At 39.8% G+C, this 17,945-nt stretch overlaps 6 protein-coding genes across 6 annotated transcripts; 3 read left to right on the top strand and 3 right to left on the bottom strand.

Annotated features, from left to right (window-relative positions):
- Positions 1-1,631: 1,631 nt before the first annotated feature.
- ATC70_002382 (uncharacterized protein) lies at positions 1,632-5,247 on the bottom strand (the record flags this gene model as incomplete). The annotated part of the gene is made up of 5 exons (XM_064821759.1): positions 1,632-1,781; positions 1,838-3,200; positions 3,251-4,550; positions 4,612-4,717; positions 4,774-5,247. The coding sequence occupies 5 exons, from the start codon at positions 5,245-5,247 to the stop codon at positions 1,632-1,634; spliced, it is 3,393 nt and encodes a 1,130-aa protein (XP_064681445.1).
- Positions 5,248-5,668: 421 nt separating this feature from the next.
- Positions 5,669-8,595, top strand: ATC70_002381 (uncharacterized protein; the record flags this gene model as incomplete). Its single annotated transcript, XM_064821758.1, has 8 exons — positions 5,669-6,024; positions 6,090-6,502; positions 6,561-6,876; positions 6,930-7,096; positions 7,154-7,351; positions 7,411-7,552; positions 7,612-8,009; positions 8,063-8,595. 8 exons carry the CDS (start codon positions 5,669-5,671, stop codon positions 8,593-8,595), a joined length of 2,523 nt encoding a protein of 840 aa, XP_064681444.1.
- Positions 8,596-8,725: 130 nt separating this feature from the next.
- ATC70_002380 (uncharacterized protein) lies at positions 8,726-9,329 on the top strand (the record flags this gene model as incomplete). Its single annotated transcript, XM_064821757.1, has 3 exons — positions 8,726-8,759; positions 8,818-8,903; positions 8,964-9,329. The coding sequence occupies 3 exons, from the start codon at positions 8,726-8,728 to the stop codon at positions 9,327-9,329; spliced, it is 486 nt and encodes a 161-aa protein (XP_064681443.1).
- A 132-nt stretch (positions 9,330-9,461) lies between these two features.
- ATC70_002379 (uncharacterized protein) lies at positions 9,462-9,836 on the bottom strand (the record flags this gene model as incomplete). Its single annotated transcript, XM_064821756.1, has 1 exon — positions 9,462-9,836. One exon carries the CDS (start codon positions 9,834-9,836, stop codon positions 9,462-9,464), a length of 375 nt encoding a protein of 124 aa, XP_064681442.1.
- A 1,819-nt stretch (positions 9,837-11,655) lies between these two features.
- syf2 (Pre-mRNA-splicing factor SYF2) lies at positions 11,656-14,224 on the top strand (the record flags this gene model as incomplete). The annotated part of the gene is made up of 5 exons (XM_064821755.1): positions 11,656-11,766; positions 11,824-12,264; positions 12,324-12,449; positions 12,516-13,664; positions 13,721-14,224. The coding sequence occupies 5 exons, from the start codon at positions 11,656-11,658 to the stop codon at positions 14,222-14,224; spliced, it is 2,331 nt and encodes a 776-aa protein (XP_064681441.1).
- Positions 14,225-14,444: 220 nt separating this feature from the next.
- Positions 14,445-15,567, bottom strand: ATC70_002377 (uncharacterized protein; the record flags this gene model as incomplete). Its single annotated transcript, XM_064821754.1, has 2 exons — positions 14,445-15,350; positions 15,409-15,567. 2 exons carry the CDS (start codon positions 15,565-15,567, stop codon positions 14,445-14,447), a joined length of 1,065 nt encoding a protein of 354 aa, XP_064681440.1.
- Between the last annotated feature and the right edge of the window lie 2,378 nt (positions 15,568-17,945).

Below are 17,945 nucleotides of genomic sequence, written 5' to 3'. Positions count from 1 at the left end.
TCTATAAAGATTAAGGTATTCTTGATGGGTAGATATGTCTGTGTTGTGCAACAACATGGACAAGCTATGACAATTGAAGTGCATCATCTCAGGTATCTAAATATTGAGGTTCACCAAATGTGATAAGCGCTGTACAAGATAAATTGCTAGTTTGGCATTCAGAACTTAGTATAAATAGGATAACTCTTGTCTTCATCAATAAATCCCTAGTTTTTGTGTCTGATCTTATTCAAATAAGTCTTTTCTTGTTTTTGCAATATCGAACATTTTTTATAAGCTACAAATAATAATCCTTTTATTTTTTGTGCTTAGAATTGACATTGGAGACGCTATTTTTACGCGGGGAAATATACATACTTTAAATTGGAAGACTTATTATTATCGAACAAAGCAAGTTACAACTATCTAACCTTAAAAGCAAAATTCTCCAACATGTCCAGTATCTATTGATAACTTGAAACCAGCAAGTTACTATGGCTCTTTTCGTACGCTCCAATTTTTAAAATGCTCAGTCAAATTCATACTTGCGTAGTATACACATGTGGAAGCTTAACGGAGATTCTATCGTTCTGAATGATGATCCATAGGATCCCGAAATCTATCGACCTTAACATTACACGTTTCCTAATAGTAAACTCCTCTTCAAACTTATATGAAAGTTGTAGAGAATTGCAAGGAGAATACAATGGTATTTATTTCAAGTCTCTGGTATACATTGTTCACCTGATATTTGATACGATTGTTTTTGCAATATTTTGACTGTTTTCTAAAGATTAATCAGTATCTGTCATCAAAACATTTTGTTAAGCATTACTAAACATTGTAGAGCAAAAAATTTCCTATTAAATGAGCTACTGCTTAAATCTCTGGCATAACTATATCATGAAATATTGACAATCTTATCCTGACCAAAAAAAGGTCACCAGATTTTTTGCTTGCTATCACAAGCAGATTTTGAACAAAAAGCGATGATTTTGCATGATAACTTTTTCTGGCTATATCTCGACAAATACTCACTGAATTCGCACAAAACAAAGACCATTTGATAGCTCTACTTTGGATCTATTATGATGTAAGAAATTTAAGTTTCTAGCCTACATTCTCTTCATGCTTTTGCTCAAAATCCTGTAATGACCTTCAAGCAGCAGCAGGGAAGTTGTCCAACAAATTTTGCTGATAATGTGATGTCGTTTTGGGACAGTAGGCATATACTGTGGTAAAAAGCAACATAGGCGAAAGCTCAATGCAGGAGGCATGAGTGAGATCAAGAAAGCATGTGCAGTATTATCGTGATAATTTTTGTAAAGTGTCGAGCAAGATGGCCTACTGCTTGATATCGCTAGATCGACAATTAGCTATAGTTAGGATGCAACAAAGGATACAACGCCAGTAAAACTAAATGCGTATGTTAGCCCAAAAGGTAGTTCAGTATCCAAGAATGAAATACAAACTTGTAACTGTGGTTTACAATATTATATACAATTTTTTTTCTTTCTTTTATTCTTTGAAATCGAAAGCGAGAACACGGGGATAACATTTGGTATTGTATATTTATAAAATTAAAAATCTACTGTTGCCGTCGGATTTTTCATGCTTGGTGTGTGCGCGTGCTTGTATAAGGAAGGCTTCCTCTAGTAAAAAGGTGGAGCAGTGGCCAAGGGAACGAGAGTGACACTGTTCAGATTCAGTAATCTTCTAAAGGAAGAAACGTTTTGTGTGAATCTCTCGCGATCTTTGGGAGATAATGTCCAGTTAACACCGTCAAATAGGTTATTCAAAGACTGTAAAGTAGGTGATTAGTAATTTATGGAAACTATCTATGCGGTGGTAAACTTACAGTAGTAACAAATGCTCTCCTTTCAGGCAATTGTTGCTCAATAACGGCATCGATGTATCTAATCATGTACTCGCGTTGGAGCAACATTAAGCCATACAGAGGTCTAGACAAGGACCATTGGTCACTGTTATCATCAAACAACACTAAGCTGAATACCGTAGACATCAAGGTGGGTAGAGTTTGAGGGAATTGACGTAGATAGGTCATGAGCCAGTGGTTTCCGGCGATTTGATTGATGTTGCCGGAAGCGACAGAAGATCTTCTTCTTGAGGAAGCGTCCGATGTAGATGGCTTTTGAGCTTCTCTCTCTGCTTTTTCGGTTTCCCTAATAACATAGCTACAAATGTTGAAGATGGAGGAACAAGCATGGGAGCGAACAAGACTATCAGTGGATTCGACACCTTGTTCACAAGCTTGCATCAAGTACAGGAAAGCCTCAGGGGAAATGCTGGGTATAGTCATCAACTGTTCTCTAGATAATTCATCAAGTAAGTGGAAGAATGACAGTGAGAGTTTGGGAAAGCTCATCAAGTCGTCCATGGGAATATTCATCATGAGTTGTATGACCATGTCAAGGGCTTCGTTGATTGCCTTGTCTTGGTAGAGCCAGAGGACGCCAAAGTTGATATAGCGGCCACCCAAACACTTGGACATGATGCTGAAACAGGTTGCGATGTTTTTATACTTGAGTTCATATTTTTGGTTCTCGTCAGTAATGGTTTGCTTGACGATTTGAGAGCCAAAGGAGCACACAATTTGGCTTGCATCACGGAACATGAGAATGCCATTGGCAGACGATATCTCGAAGCCCAAACGCTGACTCTTGTTGTGGACAAATTCAGAGTAAAAGGTCAATAATGAGCTGACAATGGGATCAGGAGACCAAGCTTCCATAGCACGCAATAGGACAGAGGAGTATTCAGTGTAAAACCACTCAAAGAACAGGATGAAGTGTCTTCGCGTCTGCATGGGAGAGATGAAGCCGCACATATCCACGAAAATATCACGCAAAGCACGGCGAGTTGTCTCCTGTCTAAAGGCTTCCACGCTGTTCAAAGGGCCCAAGTTGCTGAAGCGAACATCGAATGGCTTCATGAATTCGTAAAAAATGCGTTCGTCCACATTGTCGTCAGCAAACAGGAGTTTGCATAACACTTGAAAGTACAAAATTCTGTTGTCGCTCTGCTTTTCGTTCTGACAGAATGCAAATTGGCTTGCCATATGATTTTGAAGAATCAAGCGGGTTGTTTCGATTTTGCGTAGGTTCTTGGAAGCTCCATATCCAGTGGCTAGTTCGTTGAACAATTCCAAGGTGCGTCTGATAAGCTGCTGATTGTCGGCCCAGTATTGCAAGTTGGATACACTACACGACTTGTTAGTACGGAAACACATACGCTAACCATCAACACTTACATTTTGCGCATAATAATATCCAGCATCAGCACTTGATCGCTGATACCAAACACCTTGGACAATTTGGAATAAATGTCGCGACCGTTGGATTCACTCATGTAAGACTTTTTGAATTGCTGGAAAAAGTAAATGAAGGCTAAATCCAGCTTTTCGTTCATGAATGTGTTGCCGTGCTGCGTCTGCAATGATTGCTGAACATCCATCAACTGCAATACCTTGGTGGTGATTTCACTGTCGATTTTGTCCAAGTCTTCAGAGTTGAGGAAGGCAGATCGATTACCGACGAATGCAGCCATCACATACACCAGCCAAGCAAACTTTGTTTCAATCACCTCTAAAGCCTCTCTGAACGTCTCAGGGCTGGTCATGTTGTTGCTGGTTGTCTGGTTGATCAATGCTTGGTACTCTACAGTAATAGGATCAAAGAGGTTGATAAGCGCAGTGCTGGAAGCCTCGTATTTGCAGTGTGCAATTTGACCGAGCATGTTGAGTGTTTCAATGATGGATTCTTCGTTTTCCAAAGGATCGTCCAAAGCTTCTTCAATACGAGTAGAGACAGCATCAATCGAAGTTGAAATGTAGGAGCGAGTCAATTCCACAGTGATGCTACCTAATTTCTCGACTGCTGATTCTCCCAATTGCTGGTAATAAGTCATGCTTTGCACAATACGAGCCCAAAAGCCGAGCACATACATGGAGGTGTTTGGTGCAAATTTCCAAGACTGAAAAGCTTTCAACGAGAACTCTGCAATCAACTCGATCCAATTCAAATATCCCGGCTTTTCGACCATTTCGTTCAAGGGCACCGTAGCTCTGAAACGAAACAAGAGTCTGCAAAATTCATTGTAATTATCCGTATCATTCAACCCTTGTGAAGCGACAATAATCTCGCGGATGCCTTGCATAACTTTGACAACAAACTTGGATCTTTCTTCTTGGTCGTTAAAGAGGGTCTTTCTGACAGAGGCAATTTGAACCAGGCATTCCATGACTTTGGATGATCTTGGTGGAGGGAATTCTTTGTATGCTCTAAACATGGTATTCAAAAATTCAGGGTTTTCGAACAAGGATCTCCAGGAAGCAGGGATTTGAATGATGCCAATATCCTCTCCAGATTCATCTACGCTGGTTCCATTGAAATCGTACGAAAAGCACTTTGTCATCAGGTTGAGTGTTGCTTCTTGCAAGCGCTGTTCTTGCTCGCTTGACGTAAATCCTATAGAGTGTTGCACTAACTCTTCCAAAGTCTTGTATGCAGTTTCACAAATATTAAGCAATTGAGTATCACGAAATTCGCCAGCTAATGTGTGGTCAGTAGGGCATTATGGCATTTTTTTTCTTGCACTTGTATAGTTGCTCACCTGCTTTTCTAAACTTGGCAGCGCTTCTAGCGAAGCTGGGAGGATTGATATCTTGCACCATTACTGCTAATATCTGCATGCCAACTATACGATGATCAACAGAAGCCTACATGTCGGAAATTGAGTGGCTATTCTGTGAAATGACAGGCTCCATCAAATTACCTGAATGAATTCCAAAATGTCCTTGTGAACATTCTTGTACTGCTCTACATCAGCCCAACCCAACAGCGTAATCACAGCCAATACACCTGCTAACTGAGTGACGATAAATGGTAACAGATCAGGATGCATGAACGCGTACTGTAGTAAAAATTGACGTAGCTGAATTTTGGCATCTTGATTGAATAAAGCAAATTGAGCTTGCACTAGTTGCTTCAAACGAGAGAGCGCAAAAGTTAATACGTATGGGTCTGGGGAGCTTTCCAGCAGAACACGCAAAGCATATGCTGTGTCCATGGGTGTGCTGATATCTTGGGTATCGACGCCAGCAGGAGGTAGTCCATTAGTGTCGGTAAAGGTGGGGAATGAGTGCTCAAGTATCTTTTGTGCTTGGTTGCGTTCTTCGGGAGATTTGGGATTGTAGAGCTGTTGGCACAAACTCGCAAAGTAGAGGGTTCTTTCGTTTTGTTGTGACATATTGGCAAACTTGACGATGGTAGAAAAAGAACAGGAAAAGCGAAACACGCGCGAGCTAAGCACTGCCATTAAAATAAGTGTGAGCCATGTTTCCGAGTTGATTGCAACTTATCATTGGTTTACAGATCCCCTCCTATTCTTACAAGTTGCAGTTACTACACTCTCGATTACAGCTTTTCACCCCGCTACACTCTTGCGATTCACTAAATGTTTTTGTCTTTCTTTTCTTCCTTCTTTCTTTTCAGACATTAGCAGAAACAAGAAAAGTTACAAGGGCATGCCATATAACTGTCTATAATAGCAAAGACATCAATGTATTTTACTATAATATGTATCTTGTTGTTATTCACTCAAGTCAAAGGTAAGCTGTCCACCCTAAATAAGCTTGCCAAGCACTTTTGTACTTATTGAATTCACAGGCATGTCAACTCGCCCCTCAAGGTTGTCTAAAATTGAAACGATCGATAATCCAACCATCACATTCAATCATCAGGGTTTCCATGGCAACAAGAGACATGTGTATGATGACAACGGCTCAACGATACAGTATCATGATCAATTTAATCTGGAATTTACGGCATTTGATATATCAATCTCTCTTTCGCTTTCACCAAACTTTGATTTGTTTCATCCAGATGCTCAATTGACTGTATTCAATACAGACGGATCACCACAGACAATCGAAAAAGTAGCTCCTCATGAATACTTTGTCTTCAAGGGCCATGCCAACAACAAAGAGCATCAGTGGGCTCGAATTCTACTGAGAAAAGATTTAGAGTAAGCTGATCTTTTAAGGAGTAATTACACAGAAAACAAAACAGCTAAATTGAACTTTTTGTTAGACACACGACACCTATTTTTGAGGGTGCATTTACCGTTGATTCAGATATATACCACATCAAAACTGCTCCCAATTATCACTTGACAAAACGCAGCGATGACCCTGTGTCGATGAATCAACACTCCAAGATGATTATTTATAGAGATTCCGATCAATTCATGGTAGAAGATCAGGAAGAATCTGAATTATTAGAAAAGCGACATGGAAGAAAAGACGATATCATGTGCGCTATGGAAGAATTGGCTTACAACAGACGTATGACTGGATCTCACGCTGCTCCTACCGCCTCCAACACAAGCAGTAACGCATTCTCCAATCTATGGGAGAAACGAGACATCGATGTATTCTCTGCTGTTGCTGTTCCATCATCCTCGCCCTCCGCAGTTACACAGGGATGTCCCACAGCTAGAAAGAGTAAGGTTTCTTGAAAGACACTCCAACAAAATGATATTAAGCATTCATCAATGACTAGTTGCATACATGGGTGCTGCTGCCGATTGCTCGTATGTTTTGTCGTATGGCAGTGTTCGCTACGCAAAATTACAGATGATCAATGACTGGAACGTCGCTTCTGCTGTTTATGAAAAGACGTTCAATGTGTCATTGGGATTGATCTACTTACAAATTTCTGTGCCTGAATGTCCAGCAAAGCCCAAGTCAAGTATTGCATGGAATCAGGAATGCTCAAATTACTATTCTATCAATGATCGTCTTAGTGATTTCAGTCTCTGGAGAGGGACCAAGGGTGATGATGGTGCTGCATTATGGCATTTAATGACCAAGTGCGCGTAAGTGTGTTGACAAATACTTGCTTGAATGCCATACTGATGCTGCATCATAGAACGGGCGTCAAAGTAGGGATTGCGTGGCTGAGTCAGCTGTGCGAGACTCAAGTATCGCAGCAGATTGAAGATGATGGATCGTATGAGTGGGTATCAGGCACAGGCGTGTCTTCAATCACAAGAGATGAATGGAAGGTGGTGGCACACGAAGTAGGCCATGGTTTTGGTAAGTAAATGCGGGAGAAAGTGTGCCATTTTGTATTGACATGTACATTGATTCCAGGAGCTATTCATGATTGCACTTCGCGAATGTGCCCTTGTAAGGGTGAATGTGGCTGTTGTCCCCTCAGTGATACAGTGTGCAGTGCAGGAGATACATATTTGATGAACCCTACCAGCAATGTCTCGACAAACGACTTTAGCCCTTGCTCTGTGTCTGATATTTGCAATACATTTCCCAATATTGGATACTGTTTAAAGTGTAAGCTTGTCATTAGGTTACATATGCATTTACTAACCAAATTGAACCTTTAATTACAGTGCCTGACCTGAGAACAGGTGGCTCATTTTCACTCTGCGGCAATGGTATACTGGAACCTGGGGAGGAATGCGATTCAGGACTTACTGATAGTGATTGCTGCTACGCAAGAACATGTAAATTGAAGCCGAATGCCATTTGCGAGTAAGTTCATATGGTTCTTTATATGAACTAATGACCCACACTGTTGATGTACCATGTAGTGATTACAGTAATCAGTGCTGCTTGAATTGTACGATTGCACCAAAAGAGACTATCTGCAGACCTGCCGTTTCTGAATGTGATTCAACAGAATACTGCACAGGAGAATCTAGTCAGTGTCCTGTTGATTTATTCGACGCTGATGGATCAGATTGTGCAAATGGCACTATGAAATGTGCTTCTGGAATATGCACTTCGAGGGATCAACAGTGCATGGCTCGTGGATTACGTCAAAATATCAGCGAACAGTGCTCTTTTCAGAAGGATTCATGTCTTATCAGCTGCACAGACCCAAAAGATCCGAGAAATTGTTTGATGCTGAGCGGCATGTTTCTAGATGGCACTGAATGTGGATTAGCTGGATTCTGTCAGAAGGGTACCTGTGTTGGCACTGGAGCTTGTAAGTACCTCTTTATGAAAATGTCGGTGAATTTTTCGTCTGACTGAATGCAGTGAACACGCTCAAGGCTTGGACTGCACAGAACAAAGCGATTGCTATTCCAGTTTACATATTCGGTAGTATTGGTGTGCTGCTCATCATTGGCTGGATCGTTTGGTTTATTCGACGACGATACAAATGCAAAATACTGCTATCTGAAAAGGACAAGGACTCACGACCCAATTCCATCATCAGTTATCCACCCTTGGCAGCATCCAAATCACCTGCTGCTGCAAACACCACTCTGGTGCCAAATCATACGATGAAAAGAGAATCACAAATTATACCATTCCCTATCAATTCTATACCCTCTTCTCTATTACAGCAATCATCACATAATACCAGCACAACAGCAGAGATCGAGCTTGAAAATCTATCTATTCCAACTAATAATATCAACAACCTTGTAAATACACCTGTCAGTAGCAACAATGGATCTTCCAGAAGAAACACTTTATTTTTGCCACCTACTAACACTTCAAATATTAATGATCATCGTTCTAACTCTGCTGGGACTCATAGAAGAGGAAAATCGAATATAGAATAAACATTTAATTCTGTGATCTACATGAAAAGCACCATTATACCTTTGACATCGACGTCGGTAGCCCAATTCCAGTTGTGTAAAACTGAGGAGGGTGGGATTTCATGTGCAGTTTTCTTTACCTTAGATTACAATGGTGAAATTCACTGCAGACACTATAACTTCAGGTAAATATTACAGCGACAAGTTTGAATCACAAACCGTTGATCCAAAGTTTCTTGAAAGGCGCGTGTGAGCTAGATGACCTGATCTTCAAGAATGGTCAAGAAGCTCTGTCTCGAGAACTTGAATCATTTGTGAATGAATTCGAGGTAAATATCCTAATTTGAGGTTTTTTTTTCGTTTATGCACTCAACTCACACGATAATTAGACAAAACAACAGCTCACTACCGCAGGCTCTTTAGCAAAAACTTATGTGAACATCACAACGTGTGATTCAAAACTAAAAGTGGCAGCTTCTAAAGCAGATTTATCCAACACACAACTAGAGATTGCCAAAGCTCAACAAAAGCTCAGTACACTATTAGATGCAGTGAAAGAAGCACAAACAAGAAACAACAATATTCCCTTTGAATCCGAGAAAGAGGCATTTCTGAAGCAACAGCAGGACAGAAAGAAGAAATTGGAGCAGGAAATTCGACGAGAGGCCGACCTATTAGATGAAACTTATGCGAAAAAGACTCGGGAATTGATACATAGAAACCTTGTAGGTTCTCAAAGCTGGTTCAAATTTTGATTCGCTTTTAATTGGAGGCAGCAAATGTGCATGTACAATAAACAGCCCTGCTGAGTGATATATGTCTATTGAAATGCTATTGATGAAACTATAACTATCGCTTTAACTGTACAGATCATTTAAGCGTAAGCATTAGATTGAAGCGTCAGTGAACATTACATCGAAGCTGCTTGAAGGCGCTTGGATTTGGAAACTTTGGCTAGTTCTTCTGCAGATACTGTGATGATGTCTTCTTAGACGGTGACGACGGAATGTGCTGTTACTTGAGAGTGTTTTATCACATTTGGCGCAGAAATGATCAGGATGATAATTGTCGATTTCCTTGTCGGGATGAGCAATGACCAATCTAGTTCTAGGCTGTAGTTTATGCACATTTCGTAAATGCCTGAGGTAGGTTTGTCGTTGATGATAGCCTTTGCCATACTTTGCACAATAGAAATTGGGGTCATTTTCGTCAATAAAAGCATCATGATAAGCATAGGCCTTGACTATGGGGGCCAATGCCATATTGCAAACTTCTCTGCAATGAACGCGATGGGATTTGAGCGATTTTTTTTAGGGTTTTGCACACTCGACAGTGAAAGTTCGGGTCAAATGGATCAGGAACATTGACATATGAGGTGGTTTTACCATAGCGAAGTGAAGGTGAAAAGCCATGGCAGCTAAGCATCTAGCCCAACATTTGGTAATATCAATCTTAATGAAGGGTTTACCGTAACGAAGCAAAGGTGTAAAACCATAATGTTCAAGCAGCAAATTCGGTTTCGCATATCCATCATTAATAAGCTTACCAACAACATAATGCAACAAAATTTGCAAGAATTAGCTTTACCAAAATCAACATGCCTTCTATTCAAATTAGAAATTGCACAGGCTACAGAACCACCCTTCCAGAAGATACCAGCTACCAAATATGTGATTTATGAAGTGTAAATAAAAACTACAAAGCAAAACATAACCGAATTTGACAACTTTCAAGCCTTCATATCTAGACATGTATACCTTTCTGAGCCTTCGGAATGATGCCAAACAATTGTACTTGATTAGCAGTAACTTCCTGATACCTTTGCTCAACTTTTTGAGAACCCAAAAAACATGGTCAAGAATCGACCAAAAAGCATGAGGTACCCCTCATGGTTTGCATCGAAAATCAAACGATCGCGTTTTTAACCGCGAAAATGAAGATTTTTACTAAGGCATATATTGAATCAAAATGATCCTCTCGATCCAAAACAGCCCGTAAAACCTTGTTTATAAAATCTTTGTATGTAAAATCTTGACATTTTCGCCAAAAACCTCATTTCATATTTCATGACATTGCTCATTAAGCTTATTCAAAACATCTATTTTTATTGACACCATTGGAAGCGCCTTGAAAAGTACTCCAAGAAAGCTTAAGGAACGATAGAATGACAATCACTTTTTATATAGTCAAATCCTACAAAATAGATCAAACAGGTCGATTTTTTGCCCGAAATTTAACAAAACAGGATAGAAAAATGGCTAGCGGACGTTTAAATATTTTACTGCAAAAGCTCCAATGTCTTCCTCATGAGGACAACCGATGCTTTTGAAAGCTAATATAAAGAAGAAAGCGAGTTACAAAGTATTGTATGGTTTTGGCTAGTTACCGTTATTTAAGAGATTTGCGCAGTTTTATATCTGGTAGGTTAAACTTTTGCGAAATGTGCATTTAAATGCGACCCTGATGCGATATGTAAAACCGTTATCCAATATATTCGAAATGGGGTTTAGTACCTCGAGTGTCACTAGTCACCAATACACTGTAGCTAGATTTGGTGAGGCCAAGCAAACTTGAGGAATCATAATGTCATGTAATTTTTGGCGTTTCTCAATAAATCTACACTCAAAACTGACACACACAGCTGTCTTCCACCGCTTGTACGTTATACATTAAATCGGTTCAGCTCCTTATAGGTAAAACTCAACACTTATCTTTTATTGAATATGTAACAACAGGAAAATTTCTGATATTCATACAACTAATTTTACTGCGGTTTTGTTGACTCATTATTATGATATCTATTTCTTGCATTACATTTCATGGAGGTAGGTAGCCTAAGCCACTATATGTGGTTACATCTTCCCAAGGTATAAATATGTTTTTGGTTTCTCAATTTTTTTTGTTTTCCAGCAACCAGCTTTTCAAGGTAAAAAGAAAGTGAGTCAATTTTTTCGTTTGATATAAATATTTCGTTACATGCGTATTTTGCCGTTTGTAACAGTGATATTACGTTCTTCAGTCCACTCACCCAAAAAACCGTACCTAAATCAATTTTCAGCAGCCCGAAGATCCATCAATATCATGTCCACTACTGAATCTGGTGTCAAATCTAGAACGCAACCCAAATGGCTCACACCTGCTGCTAAGGCTACTCCTGTCTTGAAGTTCCAAAACTCACTCACAAAGACAAAGGTAATTAGAAAAAAGAGGCACTGATAATACTGTTTCTAACATTTGCTAATTGCATAGACTGATTTTATTCCCAAAGAGGGCAGACGTGTTACTTGGTACAATTGTGGGCCTACTGTCTACGATGCTTCTCATATGGGTCATGCCAGAACCTATTTGAGTATGGATATCATTCGCCGCGTGCTTGAAGATTACTTTAAATACGATGTTTTGTTTGTACAAAATGTCACCGATATCGACGATAAGATCATTCTGCGTGCACGTCAACAATATCTCTTTGAAAACTTGAAGAAAGAAACAACTCAACTAGACGAAAACATCATCCGACAAACAGAGGAAGCTTGGTTGGAATTCGCTAATGCTAAATTGAAGAAATTGGATGCATCCCTTGTTAGTTTGGCTACTTCCAACTGGCCAGAATTCATCAAGAAGATGACTCCTGAGGAGGTCGCTAAGGCTCTTGTGTTGGATGAAAAGTACAAAATGATCTCTAGTGCTTTGGTAAGTGATATTGGTGCATGGAGGAATCAAGAGTGAGGTGATTTACAATGCAGCATTAGGATGCCTCTTATGTTGCTATTCAAAATGCCAAAGCCAATTTGCAAAAGGGCGTCAGTGGAAAGGAAGCTTCTGATGAGCTCTTGGTTGCCTCTCAAGACATCGTTTCAGCTTGGTTAGATGCCAGAGTAAGTGCAAATCTTTAATTTGATGTATATGATATATTGATTTGGCATTATTTGCGAACGAATTAGAAAGGTCAAGAGGTGAATGATCCCAAAATTTTCCGTGATCTTCCTGCTTTCTGGGAACAAGAGTATTTCAAGGATATGGAAGCATTAAATGTGCGTGCTCCTGATGTTCAAACCCGTGTCAGCGAATACATCCCCGAAATCATTGACTATGTCCAAAAGATCATTGACAATGGCTATGCTTACGCTGCCGATGGATCCGTCTACTTTGATACCTCTCGCTATGATGGTCATGCCGGCCATCACTATGCCAAGCTTGAACCTTGGTCCAAGGGTGATACTGCTTTGATTGAGGATGGTGAGGGTTCTTTGGGTAGCAAGCTCCAAGGTAAGAAGAGTCCCAACGATTTTGCATTATGGAAGACTTCCAAGCCTGGAGAGCCTGTTTGGGATTCTCCTTGGTCTCAAGGTCGTCCTGGTTGGCATATCGAGTGTTCCGTCATGGCTAGTGCTGTCCTTGGTGAAAACATGGACATTCACTCTGGTGGTGTCGATTTAGCCTTCCCTCATCACGATAACGAACTGGCCCAATCTGAGGCTCATTTCGATTGTAAGCAATGGGTCAACTACTTTTTGCACGCTGGCCATCTCCACGTTGAAGGTCAAAAGATGTCCAAGAGTTTGAAGAACTTTATCACCATCAATGAAGCACTCAAGACATACACTGCTCGTCAACTCCGTATCTTCTTCTTGTTGCATCAATGGGACGCCAAGATGGATTTCAAGAAATCCAGCATGCAAGAAACTATTCAGTTAGAACAATTCATGAAGAACTTCTTTGATAACACCAAGGCTGTTGTATATAAGGTTCAGAATGACGGTTCTCGTGGAGCCACTGAATTAGCTGACGGCTCCATTACTCATCGTTTCAGAGAACCCGAGCAGCAACTATTGAGATTGTTACAAGACAAGCAAGATGCTGTGCACGCTGCTCTCTGTGATTCTATCAATACACCCGTTGTTATGGACGAACTAGTTGACTTGATCTCCAACACCAACAAATACATGAACGCTAATGGTGCCAAGGGCGTCAATATTCATATCTTGAACAAGGTTGCCAAGTGGGTAACTTCCATGTTGAAGATCTTTGGTGTCGCTGATAACGGCGTCGAGATTGGTTTCGGTGCTTCTGCTGGTCAAGGTTCAGGCAACGTAAGTCGATGAAAGGAATGTAGTATATACCTTTTATTAATTCATATTGTATACAGACTGAAGAAGTGTTGATGCCCTACTTGCAAGCTCTTTCTTCCTTCAGAGATCAAGTGAGAAATGGTGCTCGTAACAAAGTTGAGCATACTGAATTCTTAAAGATGTGTGATTCCCTTCGTGATAATCAAATGGTTGATCTCAGTGTATCGCTAGACGATCAAGAAGATGGTGTTGCTCTTGTCAAGCTTGTGCCTCGCGAAGAATTGATCCAGGCTCGTGAAAAGAAATTGGCCATTGCTGCTGAAAAGGAAGCCAAGAAAGCCGCTGCTGCTGCCGAGCGTGAACGCAAGCGTTTGGAGAAGCTTGAAAAGGGTAAGCTTGCACCTTCTGAAATGTTCAAGTCTTCAGATGAATTCTCCAAGTTTGATGAGTCTGGATTCCCCACCCATAGCAAAGATGGCGAAGAGGTTACCAAGAGTAGAAAGAAGAAGCTTCAAAAGGAGTTCGACATGCAAAAGAAACTTCACGATGAATACCTCAAGGAAATGAGTAAAAGCGCATAAACATCCACATCAATAAACATCCCTTATTATATCATTTCTGTCATTTGGTTGTGGTATTCAAGAACTACAGCAGTTTGTATGATAATTTAATAGTTTATTGAACAAGAGAAGGGGAGTGATCTTTGTCGTTTAATGGATATATTTACAGTAAGGGCTTTCTTTCTTGAAAGAAAGAGCAATAATAATGATGATGATAGTATAATGTGTATAATAAGTTAGTTTAGAAATCGGCATCCAAAGTAAAGGTCTTCTCAACGGGAGTCTTGTTCATAACACCAGCACGTTGATAATCAGAGACACGTTTCTCAAAGAAGTTGGTCTTTCCTTGAAGAGAGATCATATCCATAAAGTCGAAGGGGTTGGAGACATTGTAAATCTTGTTAAAGCCCAGAGCAACCATGAGTCTATCAGCGACGAACTCAATGTATTGGCACATGAGCTTAGCGTTCATACCAATAAGGTTAACAGGTAAAGCATCAGTCAAAAATTCTTGTTCAATTTCAACAGCTTCAACAATAATGTTCTTGACACGATCTTCAGAGGGAGTCTTCTTGAGGTGAGTGAACAGGAGACAAGCAAAGTCAGTGTGAAGACCTTCATCGCGAGAGATTAATTCATTAGAAAAAGTCAAACCAGGCATAAGGCCACGCTTCTTGAGCCAGAAGATGGAAGCAAATGAACCAGAAAAGAAGATACCCTCGACAGCAGCAAATGCTACCAAACGTTCAGCAAATGAATCATTACCAGAGATCCACTTGAAAGCCCAGTCAGCCTTTCTCTTGATACAGGGAATAGTCTCGATAGCGTCAAAGAGCATTTCTTTTTCGGCGTTATCCTTGATGTAGGTATCGATCAAGAGACTGTAGGTTTCAGCATGAATGTTTTCAATAGCGATTTGGAAACCATAGAAACACTTTGCTTCAGGAATCTTGACCTCATCACAGAAATTTTGGACTAAGTTTTCGTTTACAACACCATCAGCACTCGCAAAGAAAGCCAACACACGAGAAATGAAGTATCTTTCGTTTTCGTTCATTTTGGTTTCCCAATCGTGCTGATCCTTGGATAAATCAATCTCTTCCGCAGTCCAGAAAGAAGCTTCGGCCTTCTTGTAGAATTGCCAAATCTGACATAACAGATGTATAAGAAGACGATCTATATTGATGGGGATAAACTCAACTTACCTCATGATACTTGATGGGGAACAGACAGAAACGTCTGGTGTTGTCCCTGAGGATCTCTTCAACCTCCTCACCTTCAACAGTGTCATTCAACTTTTTGATTTGAGCATCGTTCATGGATAGCTTGGCCATTTGAGAAGTAGGTTCGATAGTAGCAGACATTGTTGATTATAGCAGATGAATGAAAAGGTATGAAGAGGTTCAAAGAGTGGCGATATCGTGTACTCTTTTATACTTTTTTTCTACGTGACTATATACTATTAAGAACGAATAGTAAATTTTTTAGAGCGCGTTGTTTAACGGAAATTCTACGCGATCCAAGTTCGACACGCTCATTATTTAGATTCTCCCTTCTTTGTGCAACTCGCATGTAAAATGCAATCTATATTTTAAATATCCATTCCATTCTTAATAGAATAGCCTTTCACTTCGCTCCTTTTCTCTCACTCTTTCATATCTTCATTGGGATGTTTGGAACAGGAACCCCACGTCTTGTTGCTGAAACATTGGATTTCATTTTATTATTGTTTTTGAGGGGTAGAAAAAGAGAGGCACTTAATTCAAGTGGAGCAATTTCTGGATTGAGGTCATTATGAAGAATGATCATTGTTTTTATGCTGCGTAAAATGGAAAGTAAGGTAATGCACTCTTGCAGGAGAGAAATTAGTAATGATTGACGATGCATTAATAATTGAACTTTCAAGCGCGACGAAGCGCAATAGGACTAATTAATGGCAGATTCAGATCGCCGCAATCATCTCAATCTTGAATAAGATCGGTATACTTTTATCCGAAAGCCACGACTGATAGCATCTATCGCCCATCTATTACACATCTTCATGCCTTGCTTTAGCAGCTTTCTTTCACTATAACAAACAGTTAAGAATTTATCAACCACCAGAAAACATACAAAAGCTATTTTTTTTTACATATTGTCTATTTATTCCACAACTCTTTTATCCTGTCAAGTAGTCTTTTTATCATTGTCAGAGATGTACAGATGTTGGTTTTAAGAGCCTTTTTAGAGCAATGTCATTTTGATCTGTACCTGAAAAACTATGGTGGAATTTAAAAATAACCAATCAAACAGCTGTTCCTGAATTTCTGATCGCAGATCAAAATGCGTCAAAAGGCTTTATTTAGGTGAAGTAGATGCAATTTCTTTTTAAAAAAATGGTATTGGTTCAGAGTCAAAATGGTAGTTAGGGCATATGAGTTAGAGACTGATGCTGAGACATCTATTGTGAATGTAGTTGTAGTTTTATTAAGTAAATGCGTAAATGAAGTTTCGGTATTCGTTTCTGTGTTAGTTGTAGTAGGAACAACTGTTGTGGTGATCGTCACTGCAAGAGAAGTAGCAGGCACTGTTATGCTTGTTTCAAGAGTAGCAGAAGCGCGAGTAGTTGTAGTCATATGGTTTTCGTAGAGAAATCCCAATGTTTCTGTAGTCATAACTGGCACTTCAATAGTCAGTGATGGGATATTGAAACTTGTCTAGGTAGAGAGTTGTGTCAATGTCGTTATTGTTATAGCGTCCTTTGTGGCTACTATACGAGATGACAGGACTGTAGATATATATATCTTGTACTTACGGTTGTAGTTTCTAGCACTGATGCGTAATTTGTATAAAGAAATTAGGGGGCTGTCATATTGATAGGTGCCCAAGCATTGACAATCTCCACCAACGTCGGTAAAATCACCAATCCTTGTTTCAGTTTTCGCATTGTCGTAGGCTAAAGAAACGATTGACCCCGCAAACGGTACTTTAGTCGAGGCATCTACTAATGCCGCTGTAAGGTAAAAACCACATTAGCATTCTATCAATTTTGCACGCTTTTTTCTGCCATTCTTGCACCACGCTGACAAAATTGTGCCATTAAATAAACCTATTTCTGCACGTTTAAAACATGGTATTGCTAGTTGTTGATTGCTGAAAATCATCATTTGATGGCACAATGTTGGAAATAGCACAACAAGGATCCAGTCCAGCTGATGGGCAGTTCATGATGACTGTGAATTATGTATTCGATAGTACTGCCGCCTATAACAGCGTTTACTACTTTCTTTTCATCACATACCGCTCAATACTGTATGTTGAATAAAAGCATACGATCAGCGGGATATCCAGGAGACGAAAGTCCTGACCAATTTTGCTGAAGAAACATGTTTCCTGTTGACCGAAGGCCGTTTGATGTAGATTCACAAGTGGAGCCGGTGCAAATATCAACCACCGCTGTAGAACGCCTACAACGACGAGATGCCAAGATTTCATGGCAAAGAAAGAGGTAAAAAAGCAGCTCTCATCAGAGCAGACATGTGGTTTCAACATGGAGCAGTGATGCTTATTTTACGTTGCATGTAGGTTTACTGTTGCACATCAGAGAAAAGAGGATCCATTACTATTTTAGTCATATATTAAATTCATGGATGAATGCCTCAAGCAATGTAAACGATATAATTAAAAAAGCCACACACATGTTCAGGTATTAAAAAAAAATTTATTGATATTTGATCTACAAGAATACATATATGCAATCTAA

Source organism: Mucor velutinosus (assembly GCF_035048745.1).
Source record: "Mucor velutinosus strain NIH1002 chromosome Unknown tig00000093, whole genome shotgun sequence".
NCBI classification, from domain to species: Eukaryota; Fungi; Mucoromycota; class Mucoromycetes; order Mucorales; family Mucoraceae; genus Mucor; species Mucor velutinosus.
Note: the sequence above shows the minus strand (reverse complement) of the source record. Positions and strands in the feature narration are given on the sequence as shown.